Source organism: Lepisosteus oculatus, chromosome 20, assembly GCF_040954835.1.
Source record: "Lepisosteus oculatus isolate fLepOcu1 chromosome 20, fLepOcu1.hap2, whole genome shotgun sequence".
Classification (NCBI taxonomy): domain Eukaryota; kingdom Metazoa; phylum Chordata; class Actinopteri; order Semionotiformes; family Lepisosteidae; genus Lepisosteus; species Lepisosteus oculatus.
Window position 1 is genome coordinate 11,961,374 of NC_090715.1, and position 22,897 is coordinate 11,984,270.

At 40.4% G+C, this 22,897-nt stretch overlaps 2 protein-coding genes and 1 pseudogene across 2 annotated transcripts; 1 reads left to right on the top strand and 2 right to left on the bottom strand.

The window, feature by feature from the left end:
• Positions 1-893: 893 nt before the first annotated feature.
• LOC102685568 (olfactomedin-4-like) lies at positions 894-5,751 on the bottom strand. The gene is made up of 5 exons (XM_006641313.3): positions 5,649-5,751; positions 4,216-4,371; positions 3,614-3,832; positions 3,201-3,333; positions 894-2,018 (listed from the first exon to the last, which is right to left on the bottom strand). Exons 1-5 carry the CDS (start codon positions 5,691-5,693, stop codon positions 1,207-1,209), a joined length of 1,365 nt encoding a protein of 454 aa, XP_006641376.2. The 5' UTR covers positions 5,694-5,751; the 3' UTR covers positions 894-1,206.
• Positions 5,752-10,221: 4,470 nt separating this feature from the next.
• Positions 10,222-15,474, top strand: LOC102685361 (olfactomedin-4-like). The gene is made up of 5 exons (XM_006641312.3): positions 10,222-10,323; positions 11,766-11,900; positions 12,471-12,689; positions 13,244-13,400; positions 13,965-15,474. Exons 1-5 carry the CDS (start codon positions 10,264-10,266, stop codon positions 14,789-14,791), a joined length of 1,398 nt encoding a protein of 465 aa, XP_006641375.2. The 5' UTR covers positions 10,222-10,263; the 3' UTR covers positions 14,792-15,474.
• Positions 15,475-16,380: 906 nt separating this feature from the next.
• LOC102685161 (olfactomedin-4-like) lies at positions 16,381-21,217 on the bottom strand (annotated as a pseudogene).
• Between the last annotated feature and the right edge of the window lie 1,680 nt (positions 21,218-22,897).

Genomic DNA, 22,897 nt, shown 5'->3' on the forward strand with positions numbered 1-22,897 from the left:
AATCAGTGGTTGCTGGTCAGTCCAGATCAATACTAGAACCCCTGTGTCTGAGGAGAAGCAGTGTAACATGCAGGTTAAGGGCAAGAACAAGCACTTGTACTTTGTATCACATATCTAGATCACTGCAAGCTCACAGGCAATCATTGAGCAGTAGAGGTCAGTGTTGTAGAGCAAACTAACTCCAAACTCCTGGTGCCTGACATGCTGCCGTTTGGATAGAACAGGAGCCGAACCTCAGCACTTCCTTTCCATTCCCATGCAAGCCTTACTTCCAGCTAAGCGAAAATTGGACACTGGGACTTGGGTTAATTAAACAATTAAATTGGAAGCTTCAAAGTAATGTAATGTAATGTAATGGTATCAAGGTTGATGACCCCTATACCAAAGACAAAGCCAAAGCACTTTATTATGTAATGCACATAGTTTGAAATACTGGCCAAGTTTAAAAATCAGCTTAGAGGGAAACTAAACAACATAAATAACAATGTTAGAATATATTATACTCCAGGAGGTATAGAGAAGTATACTTGTGAGATAAGTAGGTGGTAACAAGTCTTATCAAGGCCAGGTTGGGGCTTGTGAGTCCTAGGATGGGAAAGCAAAAACACACTGCTGCTGTAGAAAACTGGTGGATCAATAGGTGGCGCTCTTCTGTTTGGACCTTAATTTGCCCCATTATGGCAACCAGGGACATTGTGTTGTAGGATGTGCCATCCTTCAGATGAGATGTTAAGTTTCTAACATCTTCTCTTCTGCGTGTGGCTCTTGGTGCAGAATGGCTGTGTGACCATGGGACCCCTATGTGGGGCTGTACATGAGTGCTAGGTGAATTGAGTTCTCACCTGTATGCAAAGTCCTTGGGATCCTTTGGAATTAAATGCGCTATACAAATGCAAGGAATTAATCAAATTTATTTGATTGATTGCTTTTAATCACATTTGGATACATGTGCATTGTAGACAAGTTAATACAACTATTCATTTGAAATACTGCTTTTGCTGTGCCACGCAGAATAGAACCATTAATTATAATACGACTACCGTTTCCAAAGTTAATAATTGTCAATTACTCTGCAGCAAAAGCTGTATAATATAAAAACAAGTGTTGCCTTAATATCTGCAGCTATTATGGAACTTGGCTCTTGATTTCTTAGTCATGGAATACCTGATAATATGGTATTGTGGGGTTTCCTTTGACATGGGCGTTTCAGAAAAACAGGTCAAAGGCCATGGTGTAGCCATCATTGAAAAGGTAGAGACGCTGGTCAAAAGGGCTGTAGTTTAGGTATTGGATAGTGCTGGAGACCTTTTCAAATGGCAGTTTCAGGGCACTGGTTTCGTAGCCGTTTGCTGTGTCAAAAGCATAGAAAACCTCCTCTTGGTAGGTGTTGACATAACGGGTGGCGTAGAGCACTCCACACACCATGAAGGTGTTGGTCACCGACTTCTTGAACAGCCTGGTCCTCCAGGTCTGGATCACAGCCAGGTTGGTGGTGTTGACTTTGCTCACCACCACATTCCCATAGTTCTCCTCTGTGGCATAGATTACCCACAATCCTTTTTCATCTGTTGCAAAATCTATATCTGTGAAAACAGAGCAGCTGTAGTAGCAGTAGGGGAACTTGTCACTGTAGCCCGCCCCAGGCAGAGAAACAGAAATGATGGTCTTGGTCTGCAGGTCATATTTGCAGATGTTGCCTGAAGCATAGCAGTTGTAATAGAAGGCGTCCTTGTACAAGACAGAGCCAGGACCTTGGATGGCGTTGGTTGTGGAGTAGGAAGACGTCACAGTAATTGTTTGATAGTTTCTTGATGACATGAAGTCCTCATGGCTAGGGTAAGTATACAGGTAATTGCCATACTTGTTGCTACTTGTCAGTGCTGTGACCCAGTAGACCGCACTGCCGTCGTCCTTATTGTCTCTGCCCCAGGACCCATAGGGGTATGACTTGCCATAAATACTGAGCTTAGTGACCGCTGGGGAGCTGATATTCGACAGCAAACGTCTGGAGCATTGGCCTATGACGACAGAACAAAGACACAAGACTTTATTTCTGAACAGTTTTCTAATCGTTTGGATTATTCCTGATCAATAGTGGGCCCTGTCATATCAAATGGAAATAGCATAATGGATAGATAAATACTGGTATCATAATAGATAGATACAATCTATTAGTTTATTGAAAATGTACTGTATTTGTCTGCAGCCCCTGTGACATTTATCAACCCTAAAATGAGAGAAATTCAAAACAACAAAATAGAAATTCAGGTCTGCGGGCAGTAGTGTCCCTTAAAGGAGAAATATATTTTGCTTTACAAAACTTTTCACTCGTCTTCTTAACAGTGCCAACAAAAGCATAGCATCAAACCGGTAGTGACATTGACAAAACTGACAGAAAACATTGTACAAACCTCTTTAGTCCCCTGCAAGTCACTGTGTGTAGGAGCCTTTGATTTCAGGGGAGCTTCTCCCCAGTCTTTTTAAGCATGCTTACTTGATCTGAATGAGTCAGATCAAAGTAAAGTCCACCTTCCTTGTTGTACAAAGCATTTCACAGGTGTCTCAGGGTGTGAAAGGAGCAATTGACCGTGGGAATGTGAACAAGACGTTCTCAAAATAAGTATTGAATTGTCCTATGACTTCACATTTGTTGTTTGAAACTTTCCTACCACTTGGTGTCAGTGTATAGTTACAAATTTCTGACTATGAAAAACGTCACCATATCAAGCAATTTCTAGCTACTTATAGTAGCTCAGCTGTTAAAGGCACTCTCTAACAGCACAGCGCAGGTTGAGCTCAGTGACCCAGACATCATGTGTTCCAGCCTGTGGAACCAGTGTGGAGCTGACACTAGTGTAGAGCTGACATTAGTCTGTTGTACAGTAACTCGTGAAACCTGTCAGCACCTGTGACCTTATGGTAACATCATCTATTGACCTAGTTCTCTAATGAGTATTGGGTGTCTAGTAAAGCCCTGTGGAACTCAAAGTCTGTCAAACGGGTCAGAAAGGTAAACTTCTTGCAGAAGTTCATAGGTGTTATGCCAAGGTTAGGGGGCTTCAGCCACAACCAAAACCCAGTTGCTTTGCCCCTCTGGATGTGGTTGCCTGCAACAATCCACAGCAAACCCACACGGTTTGTACCCTCTGCCCATGTAGACACTGGCTCTGGCCCTTTCCCTAGTGGAAGAGCCCACTCACTTTGGTGGTTGCTGTCCAGGGTCCTGCAGGACTCCAGGCGGTTCCTCAGGGTGCGGAGGTGCTCCCTCATGGCCAACAGGTTAAACTTGTCAAAATTCTGTAGGCTCTGCACCTTCACCCGGACGCTGTTCAACTTGAAACATCAAGGGAAAGCGAGTTAGTTTTCATAAATTCTCAAGAAAAAAAGACGATGTTGCCTTTATTGTATTCTGATGTGAGATTACAAATCTCACCTTAACAAAGTCCCTTTCAATAAGTCCATTAAGAATTCCATACTCTGAGCTGGTTGAGAATGAAGAAGCAAGAGTCATATGTCTCAGAGATCTTAGAACATCTCTGCAGATATGGATAACAGAGGAGAGCAACCTGACCCCCTAGTCAGACTTCACACATAACCCATTCTTGCGCCCTACCTCATTGGTGAGTTCTCGTGTTTTGGAGGGGTCCACTGCTTTATTCTTGTGAAAGTCTTTGATCTGTGTCTCCAGTCCTTCCAGCTCTGAATCTAGCTGGCGGAAATGGAGGGCATTGTACAGGCCTTTCTTATTGAGATACTCATACTGACGGACACGCTGGGTGAGGGTCCCCACGCTGCTGGATATTTTGGGGACCTTGTACTGAGTGAGGTTCACCTGCCAACAAAAACAGTCACCATTAAACGTGGCGATCCTTGAAAGTGAAAAAGTGCAGTATGTGTTGTGCCTTTGTGGCAATTAATTGTGTTTACCTTCCAGGGCTGGTTTGGAAATTTCCTTGGCATTCCTGATTAATGGAAGAAGGTAATGGATACACAAATATCTAATTTCATTATTTAATTGTTGTATTTCTACCAAGAGTTCTGTATTCAGTATACACCATTGAGTCTGATGTAGAAGAGAAAGATTTGTAATTCAGCATACTTTACTAATGGCATGTGTTTTCTGTGTTGGGTCAAAGTCCTGTATGGAGGATTGAGTAGGTAGTGGTGGGCATTCAAATGTCTGAAGCAACCCCAATTGCTGCTCAAGCAGCTCACCTGTTCCCGCAGTGTCGTAAAAGTGGCTTGGCATTTCTCCACCAAGCTCTCTGCCTCCTCGTAGCTCTGGACAGGGAAATCCCAGGCGCTGAAGTCCATCCTGCACAAACAGGAGTCACCTGTCTGGATCCCCTGCACACGCTGCAAGCTGGCTGCCTGTGCACACAAGCACCATCATTCTCATAGATAGTGGTGGCACCACCACCTACAGCACCTCATTCTGACATTAGTAGTCTGCTACAAAATCAATACCTGGAACGTTAAGTATCCCCTTTCATGACCATACTGTATCGAACTCTCACTGTGAAGCAAGAACCTGTAAAATGTGATGTGTAATTTTGATTGTAGGTACAGTATGGTAAATGTATCTACAGTAGATAATCAAACATGCTTTTAAAAAGCTGTTTAGAGGGAAATTTTGTGGCGATTTTTAGAGACCATAATGGAACCAATTAAATCAGGACAGAAAGTGGAAGAATCCTGCAAGGAGTGACGCAAAATACAGATAATGTTTCATATCCAGGTTCCATATGTGGATTCAAGTTCTGAGTTCCTATTGTGGCTGATTTTGTAAACCACAAAACTTTGGATTTTGGGACATCATGCACATTAATCGTGAAGGCTGAGAGCTGTTGAGGTGGCAGGACTCTTACTGAACATCAGTGGTTTCTTAAGATATGAATCTTGTTGACTTCTACATCATCAAGAGTACTGACAGGGACAGTGAAAGGGCAAGCATGAATTCTGCTGTTTGAGCGCTGCGACTAAAAGTTCACATTCATCTGTCAGCTTACAAATTTCAATTAAAATTCATGTAAAAAAGGAATAACAAGCGTTCTTTCAGAAACTCATTAGGGACAAACAAGAGTTTCAGTCAAAAGTGAAAAGCATTTATGATTAATCCTGAATTTGCTTTTAAAATACATAAGTTTGATTAAGATCTTTTATAGTTTGTTAATTTTTCTTAATCTCTCACAGTGATAATAGGTTCTACTTTATTTATCTATCATTACATTACTACGGGGTCCTATTTTATGATAATACTTACCATATTCATAGTTAGTTAGTCTAGAAAGTAAGGGCAAGGTACATTGCAACTTTCTTTACGTTCCACTCATGCTTGGCTTTGAATTTACATTTTGAAAAAAATTGTGATCTTAAATCAATACACATTTTACACTGTGGTTACCTTAAATAAATACACAGTTGATTGCAGAGATATTCTCATTATTTCAATTCCTAATCAATCTGAAAAATCTACAGTTGCTTTAGGCATTAAGGAAGAACTGTTGCAACAGTGCAGTGCTGTTCATGTGGTTATGTTTATTCAGATTTCACATGTATCAGAAAATGCTTTTGCATGTAGCGTATGACTCTATAGATCTAATGTATTATAGAATATATTTCAGAGCAGAAGGACAGTGAGTACTCACAGTGAGAGGCAGCAGGAAGAGCAGGAGAATCGGAGGCTTGGCCATGTCTGTAAATGAGACTCCGTATGGAGAAATGCTCCTTTTTATACTTAGCAGAGTCCAGACACTGTTCTTCCTCCTCCCCTGATAGACAGTGGGCCACCCTGCACCCTTTACAAAACAAGACTCGCGTCGTGTCCACAGCAAAACACTGCTGTACAGACAACACAGACTGCTTTGTAACATGTTATCAGTGCTTTACGAAATACAGGTTGAAAGGGCTTAAGGATATTCCCAGAATATGCTATGGATATTGTGGTAATTATGTTCTCAGAAGAATAAATTAAACTTTAAAAGTACAGTAGTCCACTGTACTTTATTGCCACTGTGTTAGGTACTAGCCGCAGCCTATAAGTACAAAAAAGCTTTTAAAATGATTATTTTGTAAATGAAGGCTCTTACTGCAGCATCCAGCTGACTAAACCCTAAAAACCTTGCACTGCTTGGAGTATTTAACAATAACCATCACTTCCCTGAATCTCTCTTTGACTTTCAAAGCACTACTTGGTTCAATCAGGCACAAAAGCTACACCCAGTAAAGGCTGATGCCATAGAAATCTGTTCAGGAAAAAATCCAAACTGAATTTGGCAAATTTCACACTTGGCATTGAGCTAGCCTATGCACATAGCTAAAATGTTTTAAGCTAATTTTGCAAATTGAAACATACAGTATTTACAGTACATAACGAATATCAAAATGTAAACGCCCCAGGGTAACATTAACAACAAGGTTGTAACTTCGGGGAAGTTACACCCACATTCACTGCATGATGCTGACAGCTGTAAGTGTGAGCAAAGGCTTCTTTCTGGGTGATTTGGGTGCGTCAGTGCTCAGAAGTTTCGGTCACTTCTGCAACCTTCCTCAATACCAAAATGTTTGCGCAGTGTTTTTACAGCATGCATACTTAGAAGAAAGTTATTGCACTTTTGAAGTAAGAACCTATGCAGGCTATTTCAGGGTACTGACTTTAATTTAGTTTTTAGCCCAAACTCCAAAGGCCATTCTTCCATTCTTATAACCAAGATTTTGTTTACACTACTTGAATATAACCTGTCTCATAAAAGGAGCAAACGTTTTTTGTCTAGAACAGAGCGTACAGGGAAAACTGATTCAGGTGTATCAAAACACCCAAAAACTACTGAGAAAGTCAACCTAGGAGTCTTCAAGAAAGAGACCGGCTCTACCTGTATTGCTCAAGCTGACTTCCTGAGATCCTTCAAGAAAGTTCTTGTTCAGATTCTTGGATCATTAAGCTATTAGTATCAGAGCACTGAAAGGTTTGTTCCTGACCTTTGTCGTGTTCTCACTGCCTAGAGTTCTTTTTGCAATCTCTGATACAAGATGTAGGGTCTTCAAGTTTGTAACCTTGACAAAGTTCAGGGTGTGTAAATCCTACATCTTGTTTTCTGTGTAGCAAATCAGGGGAAATGAAACCTGCCCTGTGAGACGGAAAACAAGATGTAGGATTTAAACAGCCTGAAGTTTGGAAAGGTTACAAGCTAGAAGACCCATCTCGCCGATGGGGGCTGAAGATCCTGTCGTAACACTGTGCTTGTTTTCGTGGTCTTGCACAATAGCCTCCTGCTTTTATTTTTACACACTGAATAATCAGAATAATCATTTTTACTTTTGTGGAAATGTTGAGCACAGCACGCCTAACCGTTCATCAGTTCCTTGACCTGATTGTTTTGCAGAAACAACAATTTTACCACCTTTTCAGCAATATTAACCAGAGCCAGTTAGGATATCACCTTGGGTATCATATCACATGAATTACAGTAAAGAATAACTGTTAAAACTAAGTATTTACAATAATACTGTAGCTCCACATTTACTGATTTCATACATCACAATGGAACATTCTCACAATTGTGATCTATATTTTACTGTTTACAAGTAAATTCAACCTTTTCAATGAATTCAGTGAAGTACTGTATTCAAATATTATTTACAAAATATAGTCATTTACTTAGAAGGTGAGTTTAGCAATGGTGATCTACATTCCAGATAATCAGCAAACTGTTAAAAACAGTGCAAGTAATACAGAGTGATTTAAAAACTAAACCACAGGTGCTGAATCTGCAATCTAATCCACAACTTTCAATAGACTTGATTTACTCCATCATTAAAAAAACAAAAAAATTAAAGCAATTGAACAACAAAACGTATTTTCTTTGATGACAATTATTTAAACAAGAAAACCTGTCCAGGATATTTTAGGAATCTATTTTGCTCATTATTGTTACAAGTGCAAGTGATTTGTTGAAGTTCTGATTAAAACTTAAAAAACTTTGTTATTCTCATGCAGTGTTGTAATGAGTAATGAATGAAAAACATCTACAAAGTAAGGAGCAAAGGCAATATGTTAATGTGACAGACTGATGAAACTGCATGTGAAGAAAAAGTAGTGAATATGTGAAATAAAAGAAGAGATGATGTAAATATTGAATTTACTTGGTATATGAGTTGTTTTTGTTCAGTGGTTCCTTTTGATTTTATTTTCCAGTTTCAGTGCTATGCTAATCCATTGGGATAGAGCTGTAGCTTCTGTGCAAGACAGGGCCAAATAAAGACCAGAATTAATTGCTGTGGTATGGATCACTGCTGGAGCACTCCCTGCTCACTAGATCCACAATGTGCACAGTATGTACGTCTTTCTGTACAGGAGGATACATTATTGGCAAATTATGAGGTATTTAAAAAATGATTACAACTTTGGAATTTGAAGTGAAACATTATACTTTTCAAAATGTATGGTATGCAATCTGTATGTAGAGATATAACATAGATCTAAAAATCTTTGCTTTCCGGGTGTCATCTGCTTGGTCATTTGGGCTTGAGAATGTGGAGTAGTGTCTTCCTCTTAGGAACAAAGAGCTAGTTAACCACTGAGAAAAAGCAATTAGCTACAGTACATAATGCAGTGACAGTGTTTTCCTCACAACAGGAGTTTGCTCTTCAGTCATTATTTGGCATTGATAAATGCATTGCATTACGGCTTTGATTTCTTCTGCTATAAGACCATGCCATCAAGCCAGAACTTATCCTGCTTTCTGTACTGTGGTATTAAGCATACTGAGTGACTCCCTCCATATCTGTGGCATAACCAATCTGCAATGCCTAACAGGGTGAATTATTTCCTTTATTTAGATCATAGGTCCCCAAGCCTAGGCTCTGAGGTGTTTTATTTTCAATCCAGCTGAGCCCACATTCATTTAAATTTATGCTGTATCAGCATCTAGAATTCCATTGAACCTATTTGGTTATTGGAAGCAAATTGATCTGAGCATCTTATCCAACCATTTCTTGAAAGTATTGCTATTGGCCTCAACATCATGACTGTGTGTGTATTCCATTCTAGATTTGACATTTAGAATCTTGTAGGGCTTCCTGTGTGCAGTCTTAAATGCACTTCTTCATAGTTTCCACTTGTGTCCTTTAAGTCTGTGAACTCTTGTCTCAATTAATTCTGAAAGTTGTCTTAGACATGTAGTACTTTAACATAAAAACAGTTATTGCCAGGTAAATGGCACTGAACTAAAATGAACTAACACTCCAACACTTCCATGAGTCCACTCAGCATTATTGTACCAAAACAAACACTAACCAAGTTCAAAACGATAAGTGTTTAGGAGCATGTGGTGAGGTAAGCAATAATACATGTTTGGTTTGTTAAAAACATGGCCTCTGGCACTTTTGTGATGCAAAGTCATCAGTTCCTTTTTTAATCATCTCTATCCTGCCCATTAGCAGTTTCAGGGTTTTTTTTTTTCATTTATTCAGGATTTTTAATGTACAGTGAGAAATAAAAAAGCAATGCCATTTTTTTTAGAGAAAGTGTGCAATAAATCCAGGTCACTATTGTCACTGTTCTCTATTAAAAAGGAACACTTTTATCAGTGCTGTTTCTGAATTGGTGGCATCCATATACAGTACTTTGTGCACAGTGACATTTCATTAATTTCAAATATTGTTACTTACGTCAAAACACATATTCCTTTTGTATACCCAGCCCTAGAAAACCAGCATGTTGATGTTCAAAATTTGATAACTGACAATTGTGTAAGGACCTCAGTATTTTGTAATCCCACAGAACAAAAATATCTGCCTATTATTTGAAATGTAAATAACATCACGTATCTGCCCAATGAATTATTCATGTAAAGCTCAGATTGTTGAGTTTTCATTGTGGATCGGTCTAGGTTTTTGTTTAAATGTGTACGCAGAGCATCTTCACAAACAGATTTACTGTATAGTATTTTCTCTTGCATATGGCAAAATAAGATTCTAAAAAATGGTTCTCCTTTCTACATTTATGCTGAAAGTTCTTCACCCTTTTTCAATATGGTGAAATGTTTTTTTGTGATTTAGAACTACAGTAACTTATTAGGTATTTACAGTAAGCACCGTGAAAAGAGCCACACTACTGTCATGTCCAAAAATCTGAAGCTGTTGAAAAATGAACTGTTCTGGACTGTGTGCCTCCGCCCAGTCACGTGCTGAAGGAGAAAGTACTTGACTCGGCTGGTGTGGCCTGAGCCAGCACTCTTTTGCCAGACTTTCAGCGCCTGAGCAATGAAGCCATCATTCATCTTCTCAGCTGTGACTGCAGTTGTCCTCTGCAGCCTTCTCAAGGTAAGGAGACAGGCCGTCAGAAAGAAGGTACAGATTGTGTACAATTAGATCTCACTGCAGAATTCAGGCAGTTTGACATCTGCACTGTCCTGGTTACAAAAAGTTTGACAGTGTTTCTCAGCTTTGCAGCGAATTGAGCATTCACATTTAAATATTTGCTGGTTTAGACTCCCTGTTTTATTAACAGTTTTCAGTTCCTAAAAACTGGTTAGTTTTGTAAATCCTCTACCAGACATTTTCAGTAATTAGGTATCTTTAGGAATTTTGCTCTCAATATACAATAAAATTGTTTATAATGAGAAATCCCTTTTCGGGTTTGATGGTTTGATGAAACACAGGACACCATTCAGATGTACACCATTACTAATTCACAAAACAAGTTATTCGGAAGGTTTAGTGGTGAAACAGTTTTCACATTGAGGTCATTTATAAAATTCTCGCTGACTATACACAAATTCTTATTAACTGTATTACTGTTAGTACTTTCTGTAATATGTGTACAGTATATTTCACTCACAACATTAATATGTGATGCAATGGAAGCGTCTTCATTTTAATGTGTGACCTTGTCGTGTTGATAAAAGACAGTTCATTTCAGTTCTTAAGACGAACCTTACTTTGCATAAACTGTAACTCAGTTCCTCCCACCTGTTAGTGCAGAACACTCTTTATCCCCAGAATGCAACAGGTTGCTTTGTTTATCTGAACTCGAAGAAGGACATGAACTCAGTACTCTGGAGACTGATAACCCATGATGGACACAGCACTCCGACAATCACTTCAGCAACAGACAGTCATGCTGATGTGGTTCTTTTGATCAAACAAGTGTTTTGTTTGGTACTAAAAGATACAGTAGCTGTACCAGGCTTAATCAGCAAGGAGTAATCTTTATTACTGTAGGTAAATGGAGAAGACCACTTATTAGCCCCATAGTTAAATGTTATTATTTCTTGGGGATCCACTTTAGAAACTGGTACAAGCTTAAACAGCCATTTGTATTAAAAAAGGGTTTTATTATTTTTCTTTATGATTTTAAGCATCTCAAAATAAAACTCTGGCATAAAGTCTTGACCTTACACCTCAATGGGTTAAAAGAAGCAAATTTAACTGATCATCGTGGAACTGTATCTTTACTACTGTAGGTTTGACAATAAAGCACCAATACCTGCCTTAGCACAGGGTCATTTCTGTCTGTTTAAGGATCCAATTAAAAGCACGTCCATCTGAAATTGTCCTGGAGAAACAAAAATTCTCTCTTTCCAATAATACACTATCCCTACTTCATCAAAATGCACTGAAAACTGTCCTATCATGTGATCATCATCAAAGCAGAAAAGAACTGTGATTAACAGTAACTTCCTCTTACTGTATGTGTGTTTTTATCTAATCATGAAAGCTAATTGTCCTGAGTGTGAACCTGAATCTATGGTCTTTCCCTCTAGTCTTGGGTTTCAGCCCAGGTCTCAAAAGCATGCTTCTGCGAGCTGCAGAACCTGGGTCAGGCTTTCCCCTCAGACAAGCTCGAGGAAATCCTCCGAACCTCCACTGCCTGCACTCGCAGTGCCACAGAGGAGCAGGTAACATGAGCTGGGCGTCCGGCTGTGATGACTTTCCTCCCCTAGACCCTCTAAGTCTGATGTTCTCTCACAGTCAGGCACATGTCTCACATAAGATTAGGCCTTATGTTTAAAGCTGCAGACACAGAAATGGCTGCTCCATTACTGGACCATTTAAAGATAAAGCTTTTTTACTGCATGAGGTTCGTCTTCAACAAGTTCTCTGATTGTAAGAATTCTCAATTACTGTACAAGTTTAAGACCCCAAAAGACAGTATTTTTATTTGATCATTCCAAAAATCAGTGTGTATAAAAGTGAGATGCTATAGAACCTTTTGTATTTTCCCTTGAGCTCATCTGATCTGATCTTAGTTTCCCCTCTTCTGAACTATAGAACTATGAGTTACTTGTGTAAAAAACAATATAACTAAGGTTATAAAATACAATGCCAGAGGAGGCCATGTGGCCCTTCTGGTTTGTTTGGAAATAAGTAGCTTATTGATTCAAGGATCTCTAGGCTGGACCTTTCTCAACAAGTCATTTAGAGTCTTTCCAGTTTTCACAGTTGAGGCTTGTCTATTTCTCCTTCAGCTAACCGAAGTGGAGACCCTGCTGGACAGCCTGCACTACCGGCTGCTGGACCTGGAGAAGGACGTGAAGGACCTGGAGGAGGCGAAGGATGAGGGGATGTACGGCATCATCTCCCTGAGGATCATTGAGATCGAGCTGAACGAGATCAGTGACCTCCTCATCAGGCTCAACAGCACCACCCGGAACCATCAGGCCCTCACTGTCAACCTAGGTCCACAGGTAGGACATGGGCTCCACAGGTAACACACTGACTCCACAGGTAACATACTGATTCCACAGGTAACACACTGACTCCACAGGTACCACACTGACTCCACATGTAAGGCACTGACTCCACAGGTAACACACTGACTCCACAGGTAACATACTGATTCCACAGGTAACACACTGACTCCACAGGTAACACACTGACTCCACAGGTAAGCCACTGACTCCACAGGTAACACGCTGACTCCACATGTAAGGCACTGACTCCACAGGTAACACACTGACTCCACAGCTAACACACTGACTTCACAGGTAACAACTGGTAACAATCTGTAATTGCAGTCACTGCCACAAATCAAACTCATACAACCATGTACAGTTTCCATTTGCAGTCAGGTGCTGGCCCAACAGCAAATAGATTTTTTAGCAAATAAGTACATTAGAAGGCAACTGCTTCAAGTCATTAAGGTCATTGTTCTGAGATGAAATGCTGGTCAACTGTCTCCTTTTTCTTCAGTGAACTGATGTAAGCTTGTAGACCTGACCAGGTATTTTCCCTTATTCAGCTGAGGAATCTGAGGACAGAGCTGGGGAAGCTGGCTGACTTTGATAGGATGCAGGTGGTAAAAAAAGAGCAGGAGAACAAAAGGCTGAAGAGACACCTGTCAGTTTGTGAGACTGATCTGAGGATGACTCCTGCTCCACATAAGGACCCTGCACCAGGTGAGAGATGCACAGAAGAAGGTGCACACCATCCTCAGGTAACATAGCTTAGGCCTTTGGTGTTCTGGTTTGTAGGGAAGAGAAGTGGTGTAAAAAGAAGTAATGGTTCATGGATGTGTCAATGAAGGCACAGTCAGGAAGATATCATTAGGCAATGGATCTTGAGACATATGGGTGAGGAAGGTTGTATAACTGGTTCACTACAGTATGGTTGGATAGGTAATTATGGTATAACGTGGCTGTACAGTATAACTCTATTTCTGGAGGGTCAAGAGTCTTCTGGTTTCTGTTCCACTTGGTCATATAGTTGGTCTAATTACTGTATGTACTGTAATTACTGTAAGTGCATAATTCAAAAACGTCTAGTTTCAGAGGTGACAGTGAAGTGAAGTTATTTGAGTAATCGACTGTAAAATATCTTATGATAAATCCCAGCTATATCTAAGAAAAAAAATACGTTAATTGTTTGACTGCTCGAGTTAGAAAATAACCCAGAAGACCACAGATCCTCCAGAAATTTAGTCTAACCCCCCTACTACTGTTTCTCATTTTCCCTTCTCCTAGGAAACTGCCCCTTTGGCCGTCTGCTGAACGTGACAGGACCCACCAGCAGTATGCTTACAGAATATGACAGCTCCTATCCCTATGGCGCCTGGGGTAAGGACCCCAAACCAGCCCCTGGCAAGGAAAGCTGGTACTGGCTGGTGGTGCTGACCAGCAGCAGCTGCTATGGCAGCTTCGTTCGCACTTACACAAGTCGCAGTGCCCAGATCGTGGCCCAGTATGCAGGTGATGTCACTGTTACTTCCTCCGTTACTACCACCAACTCCATAATGGGCCCTGGCTCTGTCATGTATAACAACGCCTATTACTACAATTGCTACTACTCCCCTAACGTCTGCCGCTTTGACATGGAGACCAAAACGATCACCACCAGGGCCCTTCCAGGGGCAGGAGCCAATGGCAAGTTTCCCTACTGCCATCTCACCGCCTGCTACAGCTGCACGGACATCGACCTGTCTACCGACGAGTCGGGGCTCTGGGTGATCTACGCCTCTGAGGAAAACTTTGGTAATGTTGTTCTCAGCCGGCTCAACGCCACCAGCACCCTGGACATTCTGGAAACCTGGCGCACCTCTCTGGTCAAGAAAGCCGTCACCAATGCCTTCGTCGCCTGTGGCGTGCTGTATGCCACCCGCCTCGTCAACAACAACTACGAAGAGATCTTCTACTCCTTCGATACTGTCACGGGCATTGAAAGAGGCAACCTCAGCATTCGCTTCAGGAAGCCTTCTGCCTACATCTACTCTCTGAACTACAACCCACGGGACCGCAACCTCTACGCCTATAATGATGCCTATATTGTCACCTACCAGACCGTGTTTGGGTGAACAGATTTGGATGCCCATTCTTCTCCAGCTTGTGGCCACACTTTCAAACCAGACTCAACAGAAGGGCACAACAAACAAACAAACAAAATTTGCTCAAAAATATTACTTACTTTTTTCCCCTCAGATGACCTTCCTACGGTGAGTAGATGTGACTGAAACATTACTTATGGTAAAGAAAATACAAACTAGTTTAAAAATGCTCTATGGACCTTCTGTGCTTAAGTATAGATAGGTAAGGAGCATTTGCAGTTGATGGTACAGTCTGGTTTCAGAAGGGTGGCTTTCAGGCTTTATAATCTTGATTTTCTTTAGTAATCCTATATATGCACACAGGGAGCAAAGATAAGAAATTAGTAAATGATTTAGTTGCACCGCAGTTTACGCCTGCTCTATGATAACTGGCCACTGATGATCAGCTGGCACTTTCAGAAAATCATGCAGTCATGCAATTTTATCATTTAAATTAATAGAAAAGATGTAGGTTCTACAAAAACCTTGTTCTGTACAGTACATGGTTATACTTGGGTGGGGAACTCACTTTTTGGGTTTTAGATCACCAGATCAATCACACCTGTACAGAACAAGGTACAGAACAAGAACTAATCCTGCCTTGCTTGCATGTAAACCAGATGTGTGAAGATTTTGATATGTGTAGCAGCTGCTCAATAAATTTGTACCGCAAATGTTGGTGTTCCTTTCATGCTTCACAACAAAGGGGTGTTACAAAAGCAATAATGTCCACAATCGAAGCTTGTCCATTTCTCTTCTGCTGCTTTAGCAGGACCAGAAGAGGTCAGCTGAAGACCCGGAGAGCCATCGTCAACCACTGATGGGTCTCTCTAAACGATGACTAGCCTCAAGGCTTCCCTCTCCTGATCTAGAGTGGATCTGTTTCTTTTTGTGTTTCATTCCATCTTTATTTTGTTGCTGGTATTGTAGCTCATTCATAAAATAATTTTATCACGCTGCTTATTACTGGGAACGGGATGGTACTGTAGCAGCTAGTGCTACCCTATTCTGTAGCTCTTGGGTAGAGTTCAGTTCTGAGCTGGGGCACCATGTATATGGAGTTTGCGTGTCTTCTTTGTGTTCATGTAAATGCTCTGGTTTCCTCCTACCCTGCAAAGAAATACTGGTGCAGGTAATTAGTCTCTCTGAATTGGCCTATGATGTGATGGACTGGTGTCCCACCCAGGATGTAATCCTGAATACGTATTAGTAAAATAAAATATAAAGAATGGCTAACTTTCCAACACAGGTGCTCACAAAGATATTTTTGTATTTAAAAGTTTCCTAAACAAATGTTTCCACATGTATAACGATTTACGGTCTGTGTAGATGCTTAGACATTGGTGTATTCCCTCCAGACCACAAGTGGGCACTGTAGAAAAAGAGCAACAGCTGTCTATTTACTTCTTCCTGGACAATGTTTGATCCTGACCCTGAGTGTGGTTTTAGCTTATAGCGTAGGTGAGTGTACTGTCTGCAACTGCAATCTGCAAATACCAAACAAAACAAACTTTTCCTGTCCTACTACTACTACAATGGAAAACACAAATAGCCTGACAAAGGTAAGTGCTCTACTTTTCTTTATTTTGAAACTAGCCAGTGTGTTTGCAGTAACAAAATATTTTTATAGGTTGTGAGAAAATGTCTGATCACACCTGCCTTTCTTCTGGGATAAGATCAGGAACAGATAGGTTTTCAATTACAAAATGAAATGGTGTATGTAATGGGCCAAAAATGTGGTGAAGCCCCTACTCTTTGTAGCCTTGTTCCTGAAATTGTGTGGCTCTTTGAATCCATCAACATTGCCATGATTTGAATTTCCCAGTTGGCTAAAGAAAAAATAGATGGCCAACAAACTCCTTCCCTGGGTTAACTATTCAAAGGTGTTTTCATTTAAAACATGTTAGAAGTATTGTAAATGAAGGTGTGGCAAAGCAGTAATCTGTTTTTGTTTTACATTGTACAGAAGTCATTTTAGAACATTTGACTTTGTGTTTAGGGAAGAGTTATTTTGGTGAAGAGAAACATTTAAAATCGTTTGATGAAGTGAATCTATTTAATTTCACTACCACATTGCAGGTTGGTAAATGGATCTTCCAGGCCCTCTGAGAGGTAAAGTGTAGAGGCCTATGTTAAAGTGTGCATAGGCCTGAAAAAGAAATGGCTTTCTATATAAAAAAGATGTTCTTTTTTATTTTGCTGGTTCTGTAGATTTCCTTACAGTACACAGTACTTTAAAACAGTGTTGAAAACACACTATCATACTCATACTACAGTCTTGCTTCCTGTATTAAACAGGACAAAGACTGCTCTGTGGCGTTGTAGTGGAGACTTTGGATATGATCAGAGATCTTCTCAAATGGCAGGCTCAAGACATTGGTTTCATGGCCTGTTTCTGTGTCAAAAGCATAGAAAACCTCCTCTTGGTAGGTGTTGACATAACGGGTGGCGTAGAGCACTCCACACACCATGAAGGTGTTGGTCACCGACTTCTTGAACAGCCTGGTCCTCCAGGTCTGGATCACAGCCAGGCTGGAGGTGTTGAGTTTGCTCACCACCATGTTCCCATAGTTCTCCTCTGTGCCATAGATTACCCACAATCCTTTTTCATCAGCTGCGAAGTCTATATCTGTGGAATCATAGCAGCTGTAGTAGCAGTAGGGGAACTTGTCGTTAAAGCCAGCTCCAGGCAAGGTAGCATGAAGGATGGTCTTGGTCTTCAGGTCATATTTGCAGAGATTGGCCGTCTTGTAGCAGTTGTAATAGAAAGCCTCATCATACAAGACAGAACCAGGACCTTGGATGGTGTTGGCTGAGGAGTGGGAAGAGGTCACAGTGAAGTCTTCATGGTTCTTAGACAAAATAAAGTCTGTGTAGGAAGCATAAGTACGCAGAACATTTCCATACTTGTCACTGCTAACCAGCCGCTGAATCCAGTAGATCTCCTTGGAGATTTTTCCATTTTTGATTTCTTTGCCCCAGGAGGTGAAGGGCCATGATGTTCCTTAAGGGCTGAAGTGTATAACCACAGGGGAGCTAATATTGGACGGCAGGTCTTTGGTGCATTGACCTACAATGTACCAAAATCAGAATTTGATCACACTGAAAACAAGTGAGAGAATGAAAGATGATTTTCTGAATCCACTATTTGAAAGCAAGGTGCAAATGACATTGACATTATGACAAGGATTTATTCCATATAAGTCACAATGTTGGAAATGGCCTGTCATTTCCTCTTTACCTCCAAAAGGCAAACTGAAGCAAAATCTGTTTTCTAAACATCGTGTAGGATGAAGTCTGTTTTTAACCTCAGATTCAGTCACTTCACTGCCTTACCAAATTGTTTGTCAGAGCCATTTTGCTTATTTTTCCCTTTTTGAATTGCAATCTTCTCTTTAATTGAGGATGTAATGTCAACACATCATTTTCAACTACCCTCCAATCAGGGTTAACAGCAGCCATTTCAAAACTGCCCACCACAAAGACAGCGTGAAATCCAATACATTCTCCCTTATGAATAGAACCCATAGTCCTGGCTAGAAAAATTCATTATGTAAGAATTCAATTGCACTATACTTACATTTCCTAAGAAACTTCCCAATGAATTACAGAGAGTCATTACACCTTTGGAAGTTGGTTTAGTTTTTGCTGATTTCCGGCCACTTGGTGTCAGTGTAAACTAACATTTAGTACATTATGTATTCAATTACTGTATTCATTTTTTTTCGTATTAGCTTTTATATCCTGCTACAATGCTTGAGAACATGTCACAACTGAAGAATGCAAATGTTCACAATAGCACTTAAATACTGGACATTTCACCTGTTCATATACCACTTTAATAAAATCACAGAACTATTAATATTGTTACCTTACTATTGCTACCCTCATTTTTATAATTGAAACCTGTGACATATTTTGTCTATAATGGATTAATGGATAATTTAAATCTTGCTAGTAGTTTCATCTGAATTCAGATAGGATTCTTAAATTCTACTTACTGTGGCAACAGCTATGGATGGTAAATTGATAGGAAACACCATTACAGTTGTTATGTCCCAGTGTGTGGTCTATGTGTGTTTTGTTGTTGACACTGCTGACCTTGACTGTTCTCCCTCCCCCATTGGCCCACCATTTCACCACTGTTTCAGTATGATGTCATCATCAATCAGCTTCTCAGCCAATCAGAGTGCATCTTATTCAGTATATAACATGGAGGTTTTCAGAAGGAAGGAGCCTTTCGTTTGACTTTGGTCCCGCTCGGCCTTGGTTTTGCTTTGCTTCATTTCGCTTTTGGTTATTGCTTCGGCTTTTTTGGTTTGTTGTTTTGCTTTGTGTATGTGTGTTTTCGTTTAGCTTCAGCTTTGTTGTTTTGTTGGTTTCTTTTTGCCTCTTTGTACTTTCCTTTGTTTGTGATTATCCTTGTTTCGCCATTACCTTGCCCTAACGTGTTATATGTTCAACCTTTGTGTATAGTTTTGGGTAGTCAGTGGAGGTTAGGCAGGGTGTTGAAGATGCCGAAGACTGTGTGTTTCGGGTTTTCTTTTGGTCAGGTTAGCTTTCCCTCACTTTCCTAGCCAGCTCCATTTTTGTTTGTTATTTTCTTTTCTTTGGCACCACTCTAGTTCCCTTACCCTATGTGTTATTGTCTTATTTCATACCAGTCACTTATTCACCTTACAATTATCAATTTTTGCACCAACCCCTTAATATCACGCTTCCTAGTCCCTCACCAGAACCCACCTGCTTCCAAAAATGATCCTAAATGTTACACCCCTTTACCCCTAGACACTTGGGGTCATAACAACAGTCTAGAAATAGGAATAATGCAAATGTCTTATAATTTATACACATGGGATTTTATTCTGTTATGTATAATCTGAGTCAGATCCAAGTCAGATCCCTGGGACTAGACTGTTGGCTGCATACTGTATGTCTTTATAAACCTGAGAATGTATTATCTGAGAGTCTGCTGATGGAACACATGTAACTGTAACATCTAGCTTTTGTACTGTACCTGGAGGCTTTTCTCACTGCTGTCTTACAATGCCTGGTCAGTTTTAGCCACACATTCAAGGAGATTCTTTCCTTCACTGTGCCCATCACATGGTTGCCCTGCCTGTAGTTTGGGTGACCATGTGCCCTGAGGCTGCCCTGTCCCTTAGTGTGGGTGACCATGTGCCCTGAGGCTGCCCTGTCCCTTAGTGTGGGTGACCATGTGCCCTGAGGCTGCCCTGTCCCTTAGTGTGGGTGACCATACGCCCTGAGGCTGCCCTGTCCCTTAGTGTGGGTGACCATGTGCCCTGAGGCTGCCCTGTCCTGTAGTGTGGGTGACCATGTGCCCTGAGGCTGTCCATTCACTTTGGTGGTTGCTGTCCAGGGTCCTGCAGGACTCCAGGCAGTTCTTCAGACTGCAGAGCTGCTTCCTCATGACCAACAGGTTGAATTTGTCGAAGTTCTGCAGGTTTTGGACCTTTTCCCTGACGGACTTCAGCTAGAATCAGGGAAGACAAGTACAATAAGTACATTTTATCGTGACTATTCACATCGTACACAGACTAGTGATATTTCTTGGCTTTTTGAAAACAAATCAAATTTGACAACACAAAATACAGAATATGTATTTAAGACAGAAAAAAATATGATAATGATATACAGTATAAAAATAGTTTCAAAGAGGCATATTATGGTTAATGATAAGACACAACACTGAGGAAAACCACAGTGCATTAAATTATTTCATAATTCTGTGGGTTTTGACCAACACAAAAGCCCTAATCTCTTTAGAGCTGAGTTTGCTGAAACTTGGAGACATAAAGTTATTTCTCAGCAGTGCAGCAATAAATGGAGAACTGAAACTACTACTACAAGAGTAATGAAGCAAATAGCTCTTCAAATAAAAATATATGTGGAGATTGTTATGAAACATTGGTTAGGTATAGAACTGACAACAACAAATCTCCCTCTGATTACAGTATATTACTCTGCTAAAGTCCTTCCATCCATCCATTTTCTAAATGCTTTATCCAATTCGGGATCATGGGGGAGCTGGAGCCTATCCCAGCAAGCAAGAGGCACAAGGTCTTTCTCACACCTGAAGAAGGCTCCATGGCTGAAATGTTGTGTTTTCTTTCTCCCTTTTTTTCAACATGGAATAAACCTATTACTTGTTCCTTTGCAGCCTACGCATGCTGACGCAGCTACCCACCTGAACTACTTATTGTACTTATGTACTATAGCATAATAATACATTAATAATGTAAACCTATTAACATGTTCTGTCCAGATGGGCTCTTAATGACCTAATTCAAATGATAACTAGCTTAACTGGACAAATTTAACACCACCTCCAAGTTTTTCAGGTTCTGGTGCAATTAAGAGACCTGGAACACACAGACACACCTGCCCCGTGACCATGATTAGAGTCCCCTGCCTTAGGACCACGCTCAAACAGCGCACCTGGACAGAGGGATGTCATGATAAAGGAATTGTACCCCAAAATAAAGTGAAAAGGGACCAGAAAAGAATAGATTTTGTCTTCCACCCAAAACACTTTGCTGGCAGATGAGTGTGATCAGTAGGCAGCTGCAGTCATTTAGTCATGTGAAATGGAGGAAACTTTTTGAATCAGACCCAGTTCAACAGCAGACACAAAGACCAAGTCCATGCATTGGAATGGAAAAGTTCTATTTTAGCTTTGTCTTAAAAGGCATTTATTAGTTCTGTATTCTTAAAATCTGTATTCTTAAAAGCTTGTTATTGAAATTGTAACTGATGTCATATCTTTTAATACACTATATATTGCTATAAGCCGTGTTAAGCAATAACTACTGAGATCGTGTAGTACTGACAATTTCTATTCATTCGTGTGTTTTAAGTGGTGGTATGGAAGTCATAAAGAACCTTTATTATTTATTTATTTGACAGTTTGGAAAATGAGTGTCATTTTATACATGTACTGTAGTTTTAGATCCGAGCACCATTGTCTTAACAACACATCATAGTAATCCTACTCCATGCACTGATAATTTTCTTTATAATGTTTTCAGCTATTGGAGTGAAATCAGTTTTTGAGCAGTTTTCTTGCTAAGGTTTTGTGTTCACTGAATATGACTTGAATTAACTATTAGCATCAACCTTGTTTGTTTCCTTTGAACTTCACATGGGACTGTATCACTCAAACCTGTTCTTTTACTGAGATTGAAAAAAATTAGGTCCCTCCAGCAAGTCTGCATAACACATCACCCCAGAATGAGCTGCTTTCCTTCCGTAATGAGGAGAACTTACCTGGCTGAAGTGTGTTGTCTAACTGAGGCATGGTACAAAACTCTATATGTATCCTCAGTTTTGTTGCAAATTAAGTTAATAATTAGCTCAGTAATTCTGACATTTTTAGTGAAGAGCCTCTTGTGTGTATTAAGTCTTATGTGTATTAAGTCCAATTAAATTATGGTAGAAACATTGAAAGCACTTCAAATAATAGTTGAAAATGTTATATTTTTCATCAATTTTAAAAAAATTCCCCAAACCTTTATTAACATCTCATTAAAGAACCCCCATTCAGGATCAATGCCTGAGGCGACGGTTATTTTCAGTGGTGTTAATGGCTGCCTGCAGCTGTATTTTGTAGGCCGGGAGCAGGGTTGTGGAGTCGGTCTGTCAGAACACAGTGAACACAGGTCTGTAGCCTCCTCCTGAGCTCTTCTGCTCGTACTCCTCCCCTCCCTCTGCAGGGTCAAACCCAGCTCCAGCTCCAGAATCAGCTGTGACCCTTTCTAGCATTCTGTCTCCAAATATCTCCAATCTGATACTTCTCTCACCTACCGGCACTTAATAGTTTCGGACCTTTTTTGAAATCAATACTTATATTTGTTTATACTGCACTTTTTGCACTTAATGTAGCCTACCTTCATTGTATAAACTCTGGGTGCTCTATGAAAGTTGCTGTGGACAAAGCAATGGATTTCTGTTGTTGCATTCATTAATACCATTGATATATTACACATTTAAAGGTTTTTTTCTTGGCAAACCATATTTCTCTTCACCCCTCACCAGAGTCAGAGGGAAGAGGAGGACCTGCTCACAGAGGTGGTGACC